This window comes from Pipistrellus kuhlii, unplaced genomic scaffold (assembly GCF_014108245.1).
Source record: "Pipistrellus kuhlii isolate mPipKuh1 unplaced genomic scaffold, mPipKuh1.p scaffold_m20_p_10, whole genome shotgun sequence".
Lineage (NCBI taxonomy): Eukaryota > Metazoa > Chordata > Mammalia > Chiroptera > Vespertilionidae > Pipistrellus > Pipistrellus kuhlii.
The window spans coordinates 19,948,277-19,970,892 of NW_023425405.1; the positions used below are offsets into that span (position 1 = coordinate 19,948,277).

The 22,616-nt window shown below is 41.9% G+C and overlaps 1 protein-coding gene across 3 annotated transcripts in view; it reads right to left on the minus strand.

The window, feature by feature from the left end:
- SLC37A3 (solute carrier family 37 member 3) overlaps positions 1 to 22,616 on the minus strand; it is a 46,971-nt gene that overhangs the window by 19,047 nt on the left and 5,308 nt on the right. For all 3 annotated transcript variants that reach the window (XM_045577460.1, XM_036428660.2, XM_036428665.2), the window contains exons 2-6: positions 18,335 to 18,496; positions 15,707 to 15,812; positions 7,075 to 7,167; positions 3,356 to 3,439; positions 208 to 353 (exon numbers count right to left, since the gene is read on the minus strand). In XM_045577460.1, the coding sequence (XP_045433416.1) occupies positions 208 to 353; positions 3,356 to 3,439; positions 7,075 to 7,167; positions 15,707 to 15,812; positions 18,335 to 18,423 (518 nt within the window). In that variant the 5' untranslated portion in view covers positions 18,424 to 18,496. The remainder of the gene's footprint in view (positions 1 to 207; positions 354 to 3,355; positions 3,440 to 7,074; positions 7,168 to 15,706; positions 15,813 to 18,334; positions 18,497 to 22,616) is intronic.

Consider the following 22,616-nt stretch of genomic DNA (forward strand, 5'->3'; position numbering starts at 1 on the left):
CAGCCAAGAGAGCGCTGTGGACATGATGGGCAGGGGTAGATGGATCGTCACTAAGGTCGACACGATTTCCAATACACTTTGACGTGAAACCTCTCCCTGAACGATTCTAACTTTCTAAACGAAGGGACCGAGTTAATTGACAAGTCTGAATAATCCGGTAATAAGACCACTTAAAAGGAAAAATTAAAGAGGAAGGAGGCGGCATACCCAGCTTTCCCAAACCAGTTGCCCATGACAGCAACCACACAGGGCCACCCTGTGGACTGCAGCAGGCCATTCACAATCCACAGGCAGCAGTACAGCCACTTGTTGTAGAAATGCAGCCATTCTGTGACAGTGCCAAAGACAAACACCTTGGAGAAGAGGGAAGAAAGAGGAACATGTATCATCCGTGTGGACACCTGGAGTACACGCAACTGCCAAGCACACTGTGTTTCTACGGGAAGAGACTAGAAAAAGGAGACATTCAATGTCTCGACCTACGAGACATGGGGCGGACTCTTGGGATGCTCCTGCTCAAAGCAGCACTGAGTGAGTGGCACACCACCAAACCACTGCCAACCGAAGAGGCAAAGAATCCAAAGGCATAAAACTCATTAGTGGTCATTCCTACAACTGGTATCTTCAACTCTAAAAAGTTAAGGCTTCAGTGATCTACCTCCTTTTGTAGGTAGATGAGAGTTTCAAAAAAGGGAAAGGAAGACAAAACCCAGAGGAGGACACCTGATGGGATGGCACATGAGGGTGGACCCTTGAACAACATGGAGGCCAGGGCTGCTGCCACAAGCAGTCACAAGTCCATGTTTAACTTTCACTTCCCCAAAACTTAACTTCTAATAGCCTACTGTTGATAGGAAGCTTTATTAATATATTAAACAGTCGACTAATACATATTTTGTGTGTTTATGTATTATAGGCTGTATTCTTAAAATAAATAAGCTAGAGAAAATGTTATTAAGAAAATCATAAGAAGAGTCCAGCAGGCATGGCTTGGTGGTTGAGCATCAACCTATGAACCAGGAGGTCATGGTACAATTCCCAATTGGGGCACATGCCCAGGTTACAGGCTCAATTCCCAGTATGGGGGTGCTGGAGCCAGCCAATCACTGATTTTCTCTCATCATTGATGTTTCTCTCTCATTTTCCTCTTCTCCCTTCCTCTCTGAATATATAAAAATACATAAAAACCTATTTGGGGGGGAAAAAGAAAATTGTAAGAGGAGAAAAAACATTTATAGTATCTATTGAAAAAAATTGCCCTTACAAATCCTTGAGGCATTCCAGAGCCTATTAGAATGACTAAAAGCCAATTCTATGTCAAAACAGCTTCTTAAAATTCAAACCCTGGGAAGACTGTCAAATTTATTTTATAAAAAGATTGTATATCATCATTATTAAATGGTATTAAACTAAAAAAAAAAAAAAAAAAAAAAATTGCCCTGACTGGTTTGGCTCATTGGATAGAGCATCAGCCTGAGGACTAAAGGGCCCCAGGTTCGATTCTGGTCAAGGGCACATGCCCCACTTTCAGGCTCAGTCCCCTTTGAGGGGTATGCAGGAAGCAGCCAATTAATGATTCTCTCTCATCATTGATGTTTCTATCTCCCTCTCCCTTTCCCTTTCTCTCTGAAATCAATAAAAATATATTTTGTTAAAAAAGAAAAAAAATTGCCAAAACCAGTTTGGCTCAGTGGATAGAGCATCAGCCTGCAGACTGAAAGGTCCTGGGTTTGCTTCCAGTCAAGGGCATATACCTTGGTTGCAGGCACATCCCCGGGGGGGTGAGGGGGGGATGCAGAAGGCAGCTGATCGATGTACCTCTCACTCATCGATGTTTCTAACTCTCTATCTCTCTCCCTTTCTCTCTGTAACAAATCAATAAAATGTATTTTTTTTTTTTAATTCCCATACTAGTGGACTCACGCAGTTCAAACCTATGTTGTTCAAGGGTCACCTGTGCTTGTGGAAGACCGTTGTGGGGACTGGGAGGCGCCACCTATCACTGCTAGTGTCGCTACTAAGTGAATCTGAGTAACTCTTGATAGGCTCAGTCATTTAGTAGCATTCATGTCTCTGCTTTTTTCCCAGGCATTTTGCTCAAGTGGACATTTTATTTGCGGTTGAAGTCTCTTTTGGGAATACCTGGCATGGGTACATAGAATAATGTATGATGCCAGTTACATGGCATTCTGAAATGAGCAAAACTCTAAGGACAGGAAAATGGTCAGCGACGGTCAGAGACCAGGGGAAGGAGAAGAGATGGCAGTTACACGACTACTAGTGTACTCGCTGGTCAAAATTCAGGACTATACACTAAAAAGGCTGAGATTATGTACACACTTCAATTTTTTTTAAACCGGTTTTGAAATAGTATGTACATATGTGTGGTGAGCAACTTGTGAATAAATAAAATGGTTCAGTCTCTAAAATTTCCAAGGAAAATACATTTTTCCCTTTACACAAATGGCAGACATTGAAAAACAATAATAAACTAAACTCCATGCCTTTATTCAATCAACAAAAATTCCTCCCCAGACCCTTGTAAGCAAATCAAGATGGCTCACAGGGACCTTGCCCAGGTACTGTGCCAGGCACTGTTCCCAATGCCTCACACACAGCGACTCGTCTAACGCCCCTCCAGCCCTAGGCAGAGGGATTCACGTGAGGAAGCTGAAGCCCAGAGAAATCACAGCCAGGACATTGCAGAGGAGGGACCGAGAACAGGCACTGCCGTCTCCGAGAGTCTATGATCTTAACCACTGGGCTCCACCTCACAGGGAAAGCAGGACTGACACGGAGCAAGCAGGCTACACAATAGACAACCTCCATGCCTTCAGAGACATGCAGGCAGGGAGCTCCGAGGAGGAACGGTGACTTCTAGGGGGAGGGAGCAGTGTTAGTAAAGTAAGGCATTATGAAGGAAGTATCACTTAGCCAGTGACTTGCAGGAGACGTTGAGTGAGACTGGAGAGCTGAACAGAGGGCCACCCGGGCGAGGCAGAAGAGCAGGGACAACAGGCGTGCGGCAGAAAGCAGCCGGGCATGTCAGGGCCAAGGAAAGGAGTCTGACCAGGCAGAGCAGCGAAGCACAGGGACAGATGTGACCAGGTCCTGGGCAGCACTGAGCGGCATGCCATTTATGCGGCTGACTTTGGTAGATGAGAGTCAGGGAAGGGGCGTGGCCCCAATCATACTTACCAAAGACACCCCGAAATGAAAAGGCAGGCAAGGGATTCAACAACTGAAGATTAACTTATTCTCTTCTACATACAGAAGCAGGGGGACTGCTTGGATCCTAGAAACCTGACAATCATCATCATCATCATCATCATTTTTTTAAAATGTTCAAACTTACCACTAATGCAGAAGAGCACATGCCAAAGGATAGAACGTATCGTAAATTAAGCCGATCTCCAACAATACCGCTGATGAAAAGGCCCTGAAAAACAAAACATTTTATTTTTCAGCCCTAAATTACAGCACAGCCTAAAAAAAGGGGGGGGGGGGACATTACAAAGCAAATGAGGCAAGCAATACACTGAAATTACTTCAAATTAAATCTCATTCTCATGCCCAGGTGAGCTGTCTGTAACAGTTTCATAAATGTTTCATAAAATGACACAGCTTCTGCACACCCCATGCACTGGGACATCGTAATTCAGTGCAAAACGTGTTTTCTACTTGATCCCATCTGCTAACTGCCTAAAAGGAGACTGTAAAAAAACAAACAAACATTCTTCCAATAACACAAGCAGACAACTCCATTTCACTTTCCAGGAGAGATTAACTCCTAACCACCAGTTATCAGCTCTCCCAAAGGCACTCCTCTCGGCCATCTGCATTCTGAAGGAAGGTGTGCTACACTCCCCGCAGAGCAGAAGCTTCTGGAGCACAGGTGCTGCCTCTTTAATGTGACCCTGGGGTTTCATGACACCACCAGGCCCGGAGCCAGGGAGGCAGAGGCAATAATTAGTTGATCAGAGGTACAAATGTTCTGCCTTCTGCTCTCCTGCCACGGAGTAGCAGAAGTTAAAATGCTCAGAGCATAGCAGCAAGCAGACTAAAGAGCTAAGGGCAACACACTTTAGATTTCTTCAATAAATATGTAAAAATGATAAAAGTCCCTACTAAAAACCTAAATTTTTTAAAATTTATTTTATTGATTTTTTACAGAGAGTAAGAGAGAGGGATAGAGAGTTAGAAACATCAATGAGAGAGAGAAACATCGATCAGCTGCCTCCCGCACACCCCCCACTGAGGATGTGCCCACAACCAAGGTACATGCCCTTGACCGGAATCAAACCTGGGACCCGTCAGTCCACAGGCCAACGCTCTATCCACTGAGCCAAACCAGTTTCAGCTAAAAACCTAAATTTTGATATATGTGTTTCTGATAAACTGACCATCTGTATTAGAGAAAATGTAGGTGACAAATACTATAATAAATGTTTCTCCCTCCTTATGGACAAGCTTTCACTAACTTGAAAGAGGCACCTGCAAACACTGAAGAAGATTCTATGTTCTATGGCTGCCACTCATCACGTGGTCTTATGCTATAGAGAATAATGAGGATGAAGAAAATTTGTTATGTTTTAGATTAGGGAATCAATTTATTCTGGGCTGTTCCACCTACCTGCACAAAACCTGGAAGTTATAGAAGAAAACAGCTCAATGGAAGAAGCACAATCACCAATTTTCCATGACACTTACCTTTTACCTCCTAAATCTATTTTACCCTATAGACAGGTACTAGCACAACTCTACAAATGAGGAAACTACATATCAAAAAGGTTAACCCTGGCCAGGTGGCTCAGTGAGTTGGAGCATCATCCCATCTACCAAAAGGTTCAATTCCCGGTCAGGATGTGTACAGGAGGCAACCGATTGATATTTCTATCTCAAATTGATGTTTCTCTCTCCTTTCCCCCCCCCACCCTCTAAAATCAATAAATAAACTTATCTTCAGGTGAGGATTTAAAAAAGAAAAAAAGGTTAAACGCCAGTGTGAAACCAAGTTTAACACAGCTAGTTGATAGTGGTAGAACTGGTTTTCCCACTAGACTAAATTGATTCTTAAAATACTTCATAAAAGGCCTTGGCTGGTGTGGTTGGGCGTAGTCTTGTGCACTCAGGGTTACTGGTTCCCTGAGAGGTTGGTGCACATGCCTGGGGTGGGGACCTCAATTCTAGACAAGGCACATGCCCAGGATGCAGCTGATCGACAGATGTTTTGCTCTCACATCGATGCTTCTCTCTCTCTCTCTCTCTCTCTCTCTCTCTCTCTCTCTCTCTCTCTCCCCTCTTCCCCTTCTCCCTTCCTTTCTCTCTAAGAATCCATTTTTAAATCTTTAATAAAATAAAATAAAATAAACACTTCATAAAAGGCTCATATAGAAACCTCACTTGGAATGTCCATAAATGCCCAGGGTGAGGAGCTAGGCTATATGATCTAATTTCTGTTCCAATTTTATAACTGTCCTCTTTGAAGATATTCTAATAATTACCCAAATACACATTGAGAGATTACTTTGGGACTTTCACCCAGTATTTCACATCACTGGACACATTTTCAAGAGAGGAAAAAAGATGCTGGGAGGAAAGGTCAGACTGCTCCCACAGTGCCCAGTGCCAGCTGTTCCACCCCTGGCCCCACAGCTCTAACCTGGCAGCCACCACTGACATTCCCTACGACCCTGGCTGCCCAATGCGAGGACCTCAGACAGTCAGCCCTGCCACCCTGGATGGCTCCTGGGACTCCACCCTCTCTCTGTACTCCTGCCCCCCACAGATCTGTTTCAGCCTCCCTGCCCATTCCTCATCTTCCATACCTCACTTCAGGGGTGGGGAACCTTCTTGCTGCCAAGGATATTTACAACATTATTCAGAGACCATAAATTATCAACTTAAAAATTAGCCTGCTAGCCCTGGCGGGTTTGGCTCAGTGGATAGAGCACCAGCCTGGGGACTAAAGGGTCTGGGGTTCCATGTGGTCAGGGGCACGTGCCCAGGTTGCCGGCTCGATCCCCAGTGTAGGACATGCAGGAGGCAGCGAATCAATGATTCTTTCTCATCATTAATCTTTCTCTCTCTCTCTCTCCCTCTGCTTTCCTCTCTGAAATAAATTAAAAAAAATTTTTTTAAAGATTGTCAGAATTAATTTTTTTTAAATTAGCCTGCTATATTTGGTCAAACATTTAATTAACTCTCCCGTAATGCTTTGGCAAGGCCTTATATGACCCAAGATCTAAATGCTGGAAATCCCATGGCTCAGTCTTCACCTTTCTTTATCCTTACCAACTCTCTCTTTTTTTCTTTTTAAAATTTTTTAAATTGATTTTGAGACAGAGAGAGGGAAGGGAAGGAGAGAAACATCGATGTGACAGTGAAACATCAATCAGTTGCCTCCTGCACCCCCCCCCCCCCCACTAGAAACTGAGCCCACAACCCTGGGCATGTGGCCTGACCAGGAAGTGAACCGGCAACCTTCAGCGCATGAGACAATGCTCAACCAGCTGAGTCACACAGGCCAGGGTCTCACCAATTCTCTTGATGATTTCACTCAGTCTCATAATTTAAAAAATCACGTACACACAAGGGACTCTGAAATTTGTGCCTCCAGCCAAAATGTCTGACCTCATTTACCCACGTCAGGTCTTTGTTCAAATAACCCCTCCTTTGGGAGGTTTCCCCAGCCACCTGCTTCAGTTACCCCACACTGGGCCATCTATTCCCCTCTCCACAGCACTTGCCAACTTTAAATACAATTCATAATTTACTTCTCTGTAGCGTTTTGTGACTGTTTGTCTCTCTTAGCCCCCACTCCAAGAAAGAAGCTTTATAAAGGGAGGGTTTTCCCTATGTCGTCCACTGATGAATTCTCATTGACCGGAACAGTCCCTGGCACATGCTAGGTGCTCAATTTGTCCAAAGAATGGATGGATGAGAAAGACACAAAATATATAAACTTCTGAACACTCCTCAGTCAGCAAATTCAAAATGTCTTATGACCTTCATAAAACTTGGAGTCATTTCCTTTTACATCTTTCTTTAAAACCCTGGAATTCTAAAACTTACCACGGCATAGGAGAAGAGAAAAATAGTATCCAGGGTTCCGAGGAAAAGAGTGGCCTCCTCCGCACTGGGGAACAAGTGGTTGCTGCTCCAGATCTACAGGAACAACAAGAGCAGGTCAGTTCCGCTGCTATCTGCCAGTGCTTCATATCCCTCAGGGCACCTTCACGTACAGCCTCCCCCACTCTCAGAGACCCGGTGATGCTAAAGAGAGCACACAGAGTCAAAACCATTCACTCAATACAGGAGCCCCCCTTATCTAAGGTTTTGCTTTCCAGTTACCTGAGATCAACCAAGCTTCAAAATATTTCAGTATATTGAGGGGGAGAGGGAGATTATGCACATTCGAGAACAGGAGAGTGGAAAAAAGGGAAAGAAAAAGAGAGTCTACATTCACATAACTTTTATTACAATACTAGAGGCCCAGGGCAAAAATTCGTGCACAGGTGCGGTGCCTAGGCCTGACCCGCAATCGAAGCTCAAGCGTCTGGTGTGGAAGGGCCCTGGGCAGGACCTGGGCCCATGGGCCCCCGCACACCTCCCTCTGCCTGAGTCACGGCACCCAAGTCCCCACGTGGAGACGTGGTGAGCACAGCTAGACGCCACAGGCCAGGGCACAGTGTGGGCCTCTGGGCCACCCAGAGGCACTGCACAGAAGCTGGCGGGCAGCACGCTCCCTCTGGCTGGCCTCACAGACCGGCTTCTGCACGAATCCATGGGGAGCCCAACCGGCCCCTGTGGTCCCAGCGCCTGCAGTCCAGAGGCCATACAGGTTCGGGGCAGACTCCTCACAGGCACCGGTACCTGAGTGCAGGGGATTCCCTAGTGTGTGAGCCGTGGCATCCTGGGGTAGGTTAGCAGGGGGAGTGAGAGTGAGCTCGGCAGATACCCCGCATTCCCACCGCACCTCCATCCCCATCACCCCTGCCCCCACGCAGCTGGCAAGAGGCCACAGCCCCCTGCCTAGGCACCATGTCACCCATCATTTTCCACACCGCCCCCTGGTGGTCAGTGCATGTCATAGCAAGTAGCTGAACTCCCAGTTGAACAACTGCCTGACGGATCAATTTACATATTAGGGTTTTATTATATGGGATATTGTTATAATTGTTCTATTTTATAATTAATTATTGTTGTTCATCTGTTATTGTGCCTAATTTATAATTAATCTTTATTAGAGGAATGTATGTATAGGAAAAAGGATAGAACATACAGGGTTTGGTACTATCCAGAGTTTCAGGCATCCTCTGGGGTCTTAAAATGTATCCTTTATGGATAAGGGAAGACTATCTATATAAAAGCCTAAGCAACATTTGACTGGTAGCTATGACTCACACTGACCACCAGGGGGCAGACGCTCAACGCACAGGCATGGAACCATGGAATAGACTGGTGAATCTCAGAGGGAAGAGGTGAGGGGAAGGCAAGAAGAGATTAACCAAAGAACTTATATGTATACTAGAGGCCTGGTGCATGGATTCACACACCAGTGGGTCCCCTCAGCCTGGCCTATGGGGATCGGGCTAAAACCAGCAGTACAACATCCCCTGAAGGATCCCGGATTTCGAGAGGGATCAGGCCAGGCTGAAGGACCCCATCAGTGCATGAATCTGTGCACCAGCCCTGTAGTCATACTGTAGTTATTTTCTTTTTCCCCTTTAACATTGATGATGCAAAAGCTGTGGTGGGTAAAACTACTGTGCTTTGGCATGAATTGAGCAGTTACACAAAACTGTGCTACATTAATTACTGTATTCTTTATTGCCACACTGACAATAAAAAAAGGTCAATTTCACTTGAGAATGTTCTTAATGAAATAGTAAAAATTATTAATTGTATTAAATCTGGCCCCTGAGTATACTTATTTTTACTATTCTGTGTGATGAGGTGGAAAACACACATACAGACCCTGCACACCGGAGTCAGGCGGCTGTCCTGGAGGCAAGCACTGTGCAGCTGTGTGAGCGACAAGCCGGTCTGTCATTTTTACTTGAAAGAATGACTGACAGACTTAGTGCTCAGTTGTGAGTATTTGAGAACTGTATTTGGCAGATTTGAGTATCTGGCAGATATTTCCTCAAAAAAGAATGAAACCAGCTTGTCACTTCAAGATTCATTTAAAGTACAAGATAGGCAAATGGATGTTAATGTAAGGTTATTAAAAAGTTAATTAATACAGTTTCAGATTCCACACTGCAACTACCCTTTAAGAAATTGCTACTTGTCAAACTCTGGTGTAATATCAAAGACAACTAGCCACAATTAACTGAAAAGGCGGTTAAAATACTTCCCCCCTTTCCACCATGTGTCTGTGGAAGACAAAACTCTTCAGAGACTTGAAATTCAGAAGCAGACATGAAGACCCATTGTATTCTATTCAGCCAGACAGGAAGAGATTTGCAAGAATTTGTCAATCAATGCCACTCTCCTCACTAAGTGAATTTTTTTTGTCTTGAATAAGTCAATTTTCATAAAATGTCACTCATGTTGCCCAGCCAGCATGGCTCAGTGGCTGAGCATCAACCTGTGAACCAGGAGGTCATAATGCAATTACTTGTCAGGGCACATGCCCACCCGGGCTTCGGGCTCGATCCCCATTGTGGGGCCTACAAGGAGGCAGCCAATCAGTGACTCTCTCTCATCATTAATGTTTCTGTCTCTCCCTCCTTCTCCATTCCTCTCTGAAATCAATAAAAATATATTTTTTAAATGTCATTCATGTTAACGTGTTGTAGATTAATTCATTTGAAAATTACCTATTCATGTATTTTTTAATTTGTTTTAATTTCTAGAACAGTAAATATCTATAAATAAAAAAATCCATATAACCAAAAAATTCAAGAACTTCTCGACTAAATGATTTCTGAGATGGGTTATTAAAGAAGGAAAAAAAAAAATGTTAATCCTCACCCAAAGGTATGTTTACTGATTTTAGAGAGGGGAAGAAGGTAAGGGGGAGGAGGAGAGACAGAGGGAGGGCGGGAAGAAAAGAGAGATAGAGAAACATCAATCGGTTGCCTCTATTACATGCCTGACCAGTGATCACACTTGAAACCTATTCATGTGCTGGGAGTGGGAAGCAAACCCACAACCTTCTGGTGTATAGGAGGATGCTCCAACCCACTGAGCCACACTGGCCAGGGCAAGAAGAAAAATTTTGACTTAAGAATACTAAAAAGAAAAATCACAATGAACAATTAAACACCATGCATCTTCAACATAAAGTAAAATCTGAAATTGTAAGAAAATATTTAAAGTGTGATTCTAAAGTTTCTGGGTGGCTTCTGGCATCTTTTTTTTTTTTTTTTTTTTTTAACAACACGCACTGCTCTCATGATCGATAAGAAACCAGCTCACACCTAGATCAATCAGTATTTCAAAGTGCCAATTGGGACACTAAATATCTCCAATTAGTTATTTTGCCACATTCCCCACAATCTTTGATCGCTGGTGCCATGTGGGCTCAGTAGGACCCAGGATTAAGCCCTCTTGGGCACACACCCAGGTGATCTAGAGACCCAGGCCTCAAGTAGCCGCTGCGAGTCTCAGGATTTTCTTTACTCTTGGAGGAAGCCATCAAACTCCCAAAGACGTGGCTTTCCCAGGAACTGACAGACTGCAAACAGCTTTTTTTCTGTTTCACTGCCAGAATTCAGCCGAAATAGTACACTTCTGCTTGCCTACTCAACAAGTGTAAACAAAACAGAACCAAAAACTAAAACAACAAAGTAGGACTAACAAAAAGAGTCAGAAAATAGGTTAACAGAAAAAGCCTAATGAAGAAAGTTTAGGTTCCATAAATATAGCTCCGATCAAGATGATTATACCAGTAGGTGAGAGAGAAATGGTCCAAGTGCACTTAGTGAGTCGTCCGATGTTTAATGAAGACCCAGTTCGATCTTCAAATGTTCCAGTGATTCAAGCTGCCCTACAAGCATGTACAGGTACCATGTGAACGTGCTGGCCTATATGTATGTAAGGTTTTCTTGTGTTGTGGGGGCAGGCACTGTGCTAAGTCACTATAATTGCTACATGTTGAGACACTTCCTGGAAGCATGACATTGTGGGCACATTCAAAGGTCACGGTGAGAATGTTTGTCACAGAGTATAGGCTGTGCACGGAGGTGGGGAAACCACTGACATGAAAGAGCTTCCTGGTGCACAGAAGGTGAGCTCAAGCGACCTGAGTTCAGGGCTTTGTTCTCTGTTAAAGGTAAGAATCTGAGGAACAGGAGCTGTGAATGTGAGTGAGATGGAATGTTGAGGACACCTGAACCCTGCATCCTTCTCCTGAAGAGAACTCCAGAATCTCTTTTGCTATTCTCTCTTTATCTTTTTTTTTTTTAAAAAACATGTCTTTATTGATTTTACAGAGAGAGGAAGGGAGAGAATGAGAGAAACATCAATTGGCTGCCTCCTGCACGCCCCCTACAGGAGACTGAGCTAGAAATCCAGGCATGTGCCCTGACCAGGAATCCCACCGGTGAGTGACCTTTCAGTGCACAGGATGACGCCCAACCAACTGAGCCACACTGGCCAGGGCTCCTACACCATTCTCAAAGAAGGACTGTACTGTCTAAAGAAGTAAAGCTTTTTAATTTAATAAGACAAATTTTTGTTTACAATTTTCAGTCAAGTTGTCCTCAATATTAGATTTAACCATGACATCTTTATTATCTATAAACACAGATTTCATGCTAGTTTCACTTGGTATTTCCAATGTTTGTCCATGTCAGTGGAGTCCATTATAAATTCTCAAGGTATAGAGACTCTGTCTGCTTAATTTTCTGTAAAGCACATAAGACAGTTATGCAGAAAAACAAAAACGCCCTGGCTGGTATGGTGAGAAGTTAGGGTGTCAGCCCTCCCACCAAAGGATCTCCAGCTCGATTCCACATCAAAGGCACATACCTGGGTTGCAGGTTCAATCCCTGGCCCTGGTCAGGTCACATGCAGAAGGCAACCAACCAATGTGTCTCTCTCACATCCATGTCTGTCTGTGTGTGTGTCTCTCTCTCTCTCTCTCTCTCTCTCTCTACCAACCAATGTGTCTCTCTCACATCCATGTCTGTCTGTGTCTGTCTCTCTCTCTCTCTCTCTCTCTCTCTCTCTCTCTCTCTCTCTCTCTGTCTTTCTCTCTTTCTCTCTCTCCCCCTTCATTCCCCTTCCCTCACTTCCATTCTCTCTAAAAAAATCTATGGGGGAAAAAAATAAAAACAAAAGCTATAATAAATACTTTTTGATGATGCTATTTAAGGCATTTAAGAAATGTTTAACAATATATATAAACAAAATATTTTTTAGAGTGTATACTCATTTTACATATACTTCTGCCACTAAGTTCCTTTCCCCTTCAGATAAGAAAGAGTCTCAAAGGGAAGCTGGAGTAAAAGTGTTACAGACTCAAGCAGAGGAGGAGTGAAGGGTACACGCCACCTCTGCACTCCCAGCAGTAGTCATCAGGAAAAAGTCCCTGCGTTTGAAAGTCTAAAGAACAAACGGACAAAAATCACATAATCATATCAATTGATGCAGAAAAAGCATTTGACAAAATCCGATCAGCACTGCCCTCCATGAGGCAGGTCCGCATGCACACAGCTCCCCTGGCTGAGTCAGCACCTGACTTCTACATAACCAACCCATCCAAACTGCTTAACCCATGGTTCTAAAACAGCGCCACAGTGAAACCCATCTTAGCAGCAAGTCAGTAAGTAAATATCTAAGAAGAAGTTAGTGCCAGTTCTAAACAAGCTAATAATGTAACATGGTTCCTGGCAGGAAAGAGTTAACACTCCTGAGACTGCTATCCTTAAACAGACCTGCTTGCAAGGCTGCTGGCGCTTGCCCGGCACCTGGAAACTTGGATCCCCAGAGGGTTCCCATAATTCCCTGCCAAGACTGGATTACTGTTCAAACAATGTGCTTTATGGGGGACACCTGCTTTCCTTCTGGGAGTGTGGGATTTTCGTATGTGCCAGGCAGAGTGCCTCCATGACCAGCTCCAGCAACCATCATGGGCACCCTGTCTCTATCGGCTTCCCTGGCATACAACTTTTCACCTGTGTTGTCACAACTAGTGCTGGAAGAATTAAGCACACCCTGTGTGACTCCTGGAAAAGGGCTCTCAGAGGGCTGTGCTGTTTCCTCCAGGCCTCACCCTATGTGCTTCCCCCGCCTATTCCCCCTTTGCTGACTTGGCTCTGCATTCCCTCACCCGTAATGAACCACAGCTTTGAATACAACTATATGCTAAGTCCTGTCAATCTTCCTAGCGAATCATCAAACCTGGGAGTGATCTTAGGGACCCCCAACCCAGTTATCTAAAACACAAAGGCAGCCTTAGGCAGCACAACCAGAAAGGTAGTGCCTAAACAAACGCTATTGTTCTGTGTTTATACAGACCATACCGGAAATACCACATTTAGTGCTCAGTGTCACTAAACTACAGTGGAAGGAGCCAGGGATATTTTACCTAAAAAAGAAGACCTTAAGGAGACAGGCTTTCGTCAGATATTCAACAGGAGTCATGCTGTGGGGACAGACTTCATGTACATGGCTCAAAACTAAACAGCAGAACATTTTTGTCAATAGAAGTAAGAACTTCCTAATAATGAAAGTTGATTAAAAAAAAATATATATATACACACACACACACACACACACACACATATATATATATAGTCAAAGCCGGTTTGGCTCAGTGGTAGAGCATCAGTCTGCGGACTGAGGGGTTCCAGGTTCGATTCCAGTCAAGGGCATGTACATTGGTTGAGGGTACATCCCCGGTAGGGGGTATGCAAGAGGCAGCTGGTCGATGTTTCTCTCTCATCGACGTTTCTAGCTCTCTATCTCTGTCCCTTCCTCTCTGTAAAAAATCAATAATATATATATATATATATATATATATAAAATTGTGCATCTCAGAAAAATAGGAAGGTTCTTCTCCCTACAGGTTTCAACAGAAGCTAGGTGGTCATCTTCAATAACCACAAAGAAAGATGCCATCCTGGCTGGGAGGTTAGGGCGCATGACCACTTTGCGGCCAGTCCACCCTGAAGGTTTGTGATGATCATTTATCATTTACAGCAGTGGTTCTCAACCTTTCTAATGCCAAGACCCTTTAATATAGTTCTCCAGGTTGTGGTGTCCCCCAACTGTAAAATTATTTTTGTTGCTATTTCATAACTATAATTGTTTTCCGCTGCTATAGATATTTATTTATTTATTTGTTTGTTTATTTATTTATTTATTTATTTTAAATATATTTTATTGATATTTTACAGAGATGAAGGGAGAGGGATAGAGAGCTAGAAACATCGATGAGAGAGAAACATCGACCAGCTGCTTCCTGCACACCCCCCACCGGGGAAGTGCCCGCAACCAATGTACATGCCCTTGACTGGAATCGAACCCGGGACCCCTCAGTCTGCAGACTGACGCTCTATCCACTGAGCCAAACAGGTTTCGGCTGCTGTAAATATTTATATTATGACTCATTCACAGCAGCAAAATTACAGTTATGAAGTAGCAAAGAATCATTGATCAGCTGCCTTATGAAGTAGCAATGGTTCTTTCTCATCACTGATGTTTCTCTTTCTCTCTTCCTCTCTGAAATCAATAAAAACGCATTTAAAGAAGAGTAATAGAAGTTCCTATCAGGAACTTATCAAGTTAAATTCAGAACACTGTTCGGGAGCCGCTCCACTAGAACATCGGCTCCATGAGGACAGGCCTCCTTTTTGTCCTCTAGGCTTTCACTCTGTGTCCTCGGTGCCTAAACAGGGTTATACAAGATAGACCCACAATAAGCAATTCCCTGAGTTCTAAAAGATGGAGATGTAACTCCTTTACATTTGGGGGGCAGTATATAACCTTTAGATCTCTGTCAACTTTAAATTGGTCCAAATCAGGAAAATAATTCTTAAGAAAAAAAACATGCTAAGAATATAAATAAGTAGCTATAATTCCACGTAAGCAGAACTCCAATAATGTGGGAAAGACTGAGGGGAACGGAATTGTGTACTGAGGTAGGGTGCTGTAAAGGACAGCATCTCTGTCCCGTCATCAAAGAATGTTCTTGGCCCACGCGAGTACAAGGAACTGTGCTGCATTCTCTCTGAACTTAAGCAAGATACAAATGAACAAATGAACCAATCAGAGAGTATGCAAATACTGAGACATTAAACTATGTAATACACAGTGTGCACAGTTTAGGAAAAAACACAGCAGAAGCAAGAAAAAAACACCCTATTTTTTAAAAAAATGACATTTTATCTTGACACAAAGAAAAAAGCACAATTTTGATAAGTGGAAATAAGGTATAATAAATGAGCTTACAAAAGAACATGAGCAAAGTCTCAAAGACAGAAATAAGCATAGTACTTGTGAAACTCAATGAAAAAAATGGCCTAGCCAGAATTGTGTGATTTCAAAATAGTAAGAAATAAGCTGATTGGAATGGTATTGAATTGCGTTGTTTAGAAACAATCAGGGCAAGCTAAGAAATTAGACAGAAGAATTTGGATTGTATGCCACAGGAAATAGTAAGTAAATGAAGCAAAATAAGAGACCTTAGGAAGAATTCAGAGGTAGGCACGATTCCCTTACATCCATCCCAGCACTTTGTTCTACTTACCTCCACAGGTTCAATTGATCTGTTAAAAGCACTCGGGGTCCACTGCTTAGAGATGCTGACTTTGACATTGCTAAATGTTTTTCTTGATGCATGGAGCAACGAATAACTACAAAAGAGAAAAAATACAGCTAAATGAATAGCAAAGAAAACAGCCTTTAATAAGATCACAGACATATTCCTCTTTAGTCTTTCAGTTTTAGAAAAAGAGATATACTGCTTTATAAGGACTATCAACTGAAATAGTCTCTGCTAAACAAAAGAAATAATTAACTAGTATTTTCAATATGAGCCCCCATGTTCACTCATAACTTATCCCTGGTTCTAAAAGATGGAGATGTGACTGATCCCAATTCACTTTAAATTATGGTTCAGTTCTGGCCCGGCCAGTATGGCTCAGTGATTGAGCATCAACCTATGATCCAGGAGGTCATGGTTCGATTCCAGTCAGGGCACAGGCCTAGGTTGTAGGCTCCATCCCTAGTAGGAAGAATGCAGGAAGCAGTCAATCAGTGATTCTCTCTCACTACTGATATTTCTATCTCTCTCCCTTCCTCTCTGAAATTAATAAAAATATTTTTAAAAATAAATTATGGTTGCAGTTCTATAAAAAAATTTAAGTCTTTAATAAATACTGGCTGCTCATTGCACTAGCCATTTAGTGGCTTTTTGCTTTTTTATTTTTTATTTGTTAATCCTCACAAGAAAATATTTTTCCATTGCTTTTCAGAGAGAGTGGAAGGGAGGAGAAGCAAGGGAAGGAAATAACAATGTGAGAGAGAGACACATCGACTAGTTGCCTCCCACACATGTCACAACCAGAGGCGGGGAGGGAACCTACAACCCAAGTACTGTGTTTGTGACTGGGAATTGAACCCACAACCCTTAGGGACCAGGGCTGACGCTCCTACAACTGACCAACACTGGCTAGGGCAGTAGTTTTTTCTTTGGGTCCCAAATTTCCTCATACTACTGCTTCCTCCCACCCCTCACAAATGGATAGCCCCTTAACCAAGTGTCTAAAACTGCCTATCAACACTTACATAATTAGAGAACCATTTTCCTAATTTCTACTTGAAAATAAAACAAAACAAAAAAAAACCATCATCTTGCCGAAACTGGTTTGGCTCAGTGGTAGAGCATCAGTCTGCGGACTGAAAGGTCCCAGGTTCAATTCCGGTCAAGGGCATGTACATTGGTTGTGGGCACATCCCCAGTAGGGGGTGTGCAGGAGGCAGCTGGTCAATGTTTCTCTCTCATCGACGTTTCTAGCTCTCTATCTCTCTCCCTTCCTCTCTGTAAAAAATCAATAAAATATATATTTTTTTAAAAAACCATCATCTTCATTTGTGGTACCTCAATAAAGAAAAAAATCCATTCAGAAAAAATAATCAAAATAGTTGAGTCACAGGGTTATGAGTAACATGCCCCTAACACCAAAAGGCCTGCTTTGTGTCATCAACAGACCACTACAAAGGGCCACAGAGGGCCACAGAATCACAAACATGGACAATTCTTTAGTCACACTGACTGTCAGGGGCCTCACATGAGTTATCAGAGTCCCTCACAACTGTCTCATACCATTACCACCACTCAAGGGGGCACAGGGCGGCCCCTGAACATGCACACCCTTTGTTCTCAAGCTCCTCATTTTAACAAATATAAGACTTTATATTATATCAGGGCTTCTCAACCACAGCACCACTGACATTTTAGGCCCCAAGATTCTCTATTTGTGGGGTTGTCTTGTGCATTGTAGAGTGTTTAGCAGCATCCCTGATCTCTAACCACTAAATGCAAATAGCATGGCAACTAAAAATGTCTCCAGACATTGCCAAATACAGGCAAAAGAGCCCCCAAGAACTACTTTATTAGAGCTATCAATAAGTACAAGAGGCCCTAACCGGTTCGGCTCAGTGGATAGAGCGTCAGCCTGCGGACTGAGAGGTCCCGGGTTCGATTCCGGTCAAGGGCATGTACCTTGGTTGCGGTACATACCCAGTGGGGAGTGTGCAGGGAGCAGCTGATCGATGTTTCTAATTCTCTATCCCTCTCCCTTCTTCTCTGTAAAAAACCAATAAAATATATTTTTTCTTGGGGAGATGGTAAAAATAAGGAATAGAAGAAGGTGGCCAAGTTAATGAGAAATGGACCACCTAAGACAAATAAAACAATACTTTTTATTAGAGAAACAAGCAAGCCAAATGCAGCACATAGTTATTTTGGTTCAATAATTTTGAGATCTCTTCATTCACAAAAAAGAAAGAACTGGTTTTATTTACTGTTGATTTTTTCCCCCTTCCTGTGGATGAAATAACTGAAGCCTAGAGGAATCAGCTAGCTACTGAAACGTTTAAATTATTTTTGTGTTAATAGTATACTTTGAATATCTTTTTCCACATTAAAAAAATCTTTCTGAATTATGTTTTCCTTACATTATTTAACAATGTATTCTGTTTTTAAAAAAAATGATTTAAATGAATAAACAATTCAAACCTTTAAAGAAGTACAAGAGGAGTAACTAGTCTATTCCATGGTAAGTCCATACAAGTTCCTGCATGAGACATTCGCCATGTAGTAAGAATCTCCCTTGAAAGGAAAAAACAGCAACAATAGCAGCAATCCACTTACCTGAAGAAGGTGAGCAGGAACACGACAACATGATGATGGCTGAACCGGGACAGCAGAGTTCCTCTCTGAAAAATACTTGGCCAGGCCATGTTCCTCCTGACCTTCCTTCCAGTCTTTGACCTTAAAATTTGGGTAGTGAATGGCTTACACCATTTCTTCTTCCTGGAAAGGCAAAACACAGTATTAATATTAACATTACTCAGTTTATTACTCCTTGACCAAAGGTTACACCCTAATAGGAAGAACTCTCATACAAACTGATAAGAAAATCACCCACTTTAACAGAAAAAAAAAAAAAAAATGAGCAAAGGAAATAGACAATTCAGAAGAAATGAAATGGCTATGAAATTTACCAAATAAAACTATCTCACTAAGAATATAAAAAATGCTAATAAAGGCAAGAAAATGTTTGCATAGTTAAAACAGACTGTGGCCTAGGGGACATCTGTAATACTCTCAACAATAGAGATAAATTTTAAAAACACAATAGATTGTGGCCATTGCAGCTCAAAGTCAATGATTTCTGAACTCCCATATGATGTTGATGGAAGTGAAAATTACTACAGTATTACAGGCAGACAATCTGGCCAAGTTCATCAAGGGTCTTAGACAGAGGGAGGGAGGGAAGGAAGGAAAAAAAAAAGAGTCTTAGACAGCCCTGACCAGTTTATCTCAGTGGATAGAGCATTGACCTGGAGACTGATGGCCCTGAGTTCGATTTCAGTTAAGGGCATTTACCTCGGTTGTGGACATATCTTCAGAATAGGGTGTGCAGGAGGCAGCTGATCGATGTTTCTAATTCTCTATCCATCTCCCTTCCTCTCTGTAAAAAATCAATAAAAAAATTTTTTCTTAATGATTTCCTGCCCTAAACGATTTGGCTCAGTGGATAGAGCATCTGCCTGTGGACTGAAGAGTCCCAGGTTCGATTCCGGTCAAGGGCATGTACCCTAGTTACGGGCACATCCCCTGTAGGGGGCATGCAGGAGGCACCTGATCGATATTTCTCATGGATGTTTCTAATTCTCTCTCCCTCTCCCTTCCTCTCTGTAAAAAAAATCAATAAAATATATTTAATAATAAAAAAAAAAAAAAGAGTTTCTGACACCGTCCAGCTGGCATAGCTCAGTGGTTGAGTTATTAACCAGGAAGTCACGGTTCGATTCCCGGTCAGGGCACATGCCTGGGTTGCGGGCCTGGTCCCTAGTAGGGAGTGTGCAGGAGGTAGCCATCAATGATTCTCTCTCATCACTGATGTTCCCCTTCTCCCTTCCTCTATGAAGTAAAAATACATATATTTAAAAACAACAACAATAACATAAAAGTGTCTTTGACACAAAAATAACTTCCAGGGATCTATTCCTAAAGAAATACAAGATGCATTCCGGCAGGTCTAATAAATAAAGTTAGTTTTTACAAAGTGTCAAAGAAACTTTTTATTTTATTTATTTGTTTAATTTTCATTCTCACCTAAGGATATGCTTTATTGGTGTTTTTAGAGAGAAAGAAAGGGAGGGAAGGAGGGTGAAAGAGACAGAGAAAGAGAGAGAAACATCCATCAGTTGCTTCCCATATGCACCCTAACCTGACGGGGAATTGAACCCACAACTCCTTGCTATACAGGATGATTCTCCAACCAACTGAACCACCTAGTCATGGCAAGGAGCCATTTCATTTTAAAGAAATGAAATTGTGTCCATTTTAGGGAATAAGGGAAAGATGCAGGGCCACGCATCTGCCATCTCTCCACTACTTCAAAGGAAAAGTCATCTCTAAAAGCTGCATCCACGCCCTGGCTAGTTTGGCTCAGTTGAACAGAACATTGGCTTGTGAACTAAAGGGTCCCAGGTTCGATTCCAGTCAAGGGCACATACCTGGGTTGGGGGGCTCAATCCCCAATTGCAGGCATGCAGGAGGCAGCCATTCAATGATTCTCTCATCATTGATGTTTCTCTCTCTCTCCCCCTTTCTTTCCCTCTCCCTCTCCCTCTCCCTCTTTCTCTCCCTCTCCCTCTCCCTCTCCCTTCCTCTCTGAAATCAATAAAAATATATTTTAAAATAATAAAATAAATTTAAAAATAAAAGCTGCATCCATACTCTCACAGCCAAAGTTAATAAAGCATAAAGTTAGCATCTTAACTTAATGTCTCCAGTTATGAGTCTACAGAAACCACCTAAATATGCAAAAAAAATGGAATGATTAAAGTACAGTATATCCATGTGGCCAAATATTTTATAATCATTTAACATGATGAATTAACTCTTTTTAACAACATGAGAAAATGTCAAGTGAAAAGTATAAATATAATAAACTCCATATTTACATGCTATTTTTTTAATAATTCTTTATTGTTGAAAGTATTACATATGTTCCCCTTTTTCCCCCAATCATATTTACAAATAAGTAGGGAATATACTAGTACTTCTTAAGTAGTGGGATTAGGATTAATTTTAATTTTTATATACTTCCCTAAAAATTCTACAATAAATGTGTATATCACTTTTATAATCAAGAAGGAAACATCCAACAGCACTGAAAAAGTCCTATAACTGATCTGCATATTAGGAAAAATTAAATTAACAAAATGACTTGAATGATAAATGCACTACAATAGTCAAGGTAGGAGACAAACTCAAAAGCCCCCAATACTTAAATTAGCAAACCACAGGGCATTGCTTTCAAAGCTGCGCTCCCTGTAACTGCTATTATCAATATACTCGTTTTCACTACTCACAGCTTGGTGCTGTATCCGAAGTTTAAATGCTGCAAAACCCAGGTGAAAGACCTTTATTTTTTTTAATCCTCACCTGAGTATATTTTTTTTATTGATTTTTTAGAAAGAGGAAGAGAGAGAGAAATATCAATCAGTTGTCTCCAGAACGCTCCCAACTGGGGATCAAAACCACAACCTAGGTATGTGTCCTGACCGGGAGTCGAACCCAAAACCTTTTGGAGCACAGGATGATGCTCCAACCAACTGAGCCACCTGGCTAAGGCCAGAGGCCATTCTTGATAAACATTATAACTGTTTCAATTACTGGCTATGAGCCCTTGGGCAAGGTAATCTCTATAAACTGCAGATGGCTCAACTCTAATAATTATAACACTAAAATAAACAATTTATGCAAAGAATTAAGATAATTATTTTAGTCACTGATCAGCCCAGGATTAATGAAACGATAACTTCATTTAACCATTGTCCCTGAAATTTTTTAACAAAATTATGAGTTGAGTAAGACAGTAAAATTCCATTTACAAAATGTAACAAATAAACCTGCTGTCTGTAATTCCAGAAAGTTACCAAACTGAGAGCTATTAGTGTTACTGCTAAATTTATCTCCACTCCCAAAATTAAACATGCAACCCAAGTGGCACAAATGGAAACTTCAGCCATTCTTCATAAAGAATAGCTCCTTTGACACATTCATCCCTCAAAACACTGTGTTGAGTATTTCAGGAAAGGTTATGGGTTATATGAAATTCAATAATTTATCTGGGAAAATAATTCCAAAAATATATACTCCAACAAGTTAGGATTACATCACTTCGGCAATAATGGTTGTGTGTTTCAGGTTGTGTACAGTTACATGAATAGCTTTAATGACTAACAAGTTGTTTTGGACCATCTAGATTTATTTTCTAAATAAACCACCTTTTTTCCCTGGCTACAGTGACGGGGGAGAAAAGGCTTAATAAGTACATGAAGAGAGTTGTTTTAAATATTCACCTGCTACTGGAAGAATGACTTTTAAAATGAATACTACTATAACATCTGATCCTATGTAATTATAATAATACCTTAGCCAAAACCGATTTGGCTCAGTGGATAGAGCGTCGGCCTGCGGACTGAGGGGTCCCAGGTTCAATTCCGGTCAGGGGCATGTGCCTTGGTTGCGGGCACATCCCCAGAGGGGGGTGTACAGGAGGAGGTTGATTGATGCTTCTCTCTCATCGATGTTTCTGGCTCTCTATCTCTCTCCCTTCCTCTCTGTAAAAAAACAGTTTTGTTTTTTTTTAAAAACCTTGCACTTCTATACCCTGCATTACAGCAGTGATTTCTAATAATCTATGAGCTCTGGGAAGCACACAGAGTTTTTGCCAAATCTGAATCCATCAAGCACATCCTACTTTCTGAAAACCATTATTTTCCTGCTCTAAATATAAACAGATGTCTAAATTTTTCAAGTGTATGTAAATGCTGTTATAATTAATACAATAAAAATTCATTTCAGTGTTTCTGAATTCACAGGTTGTCATATAGTATTTTCTCAATGGATACTG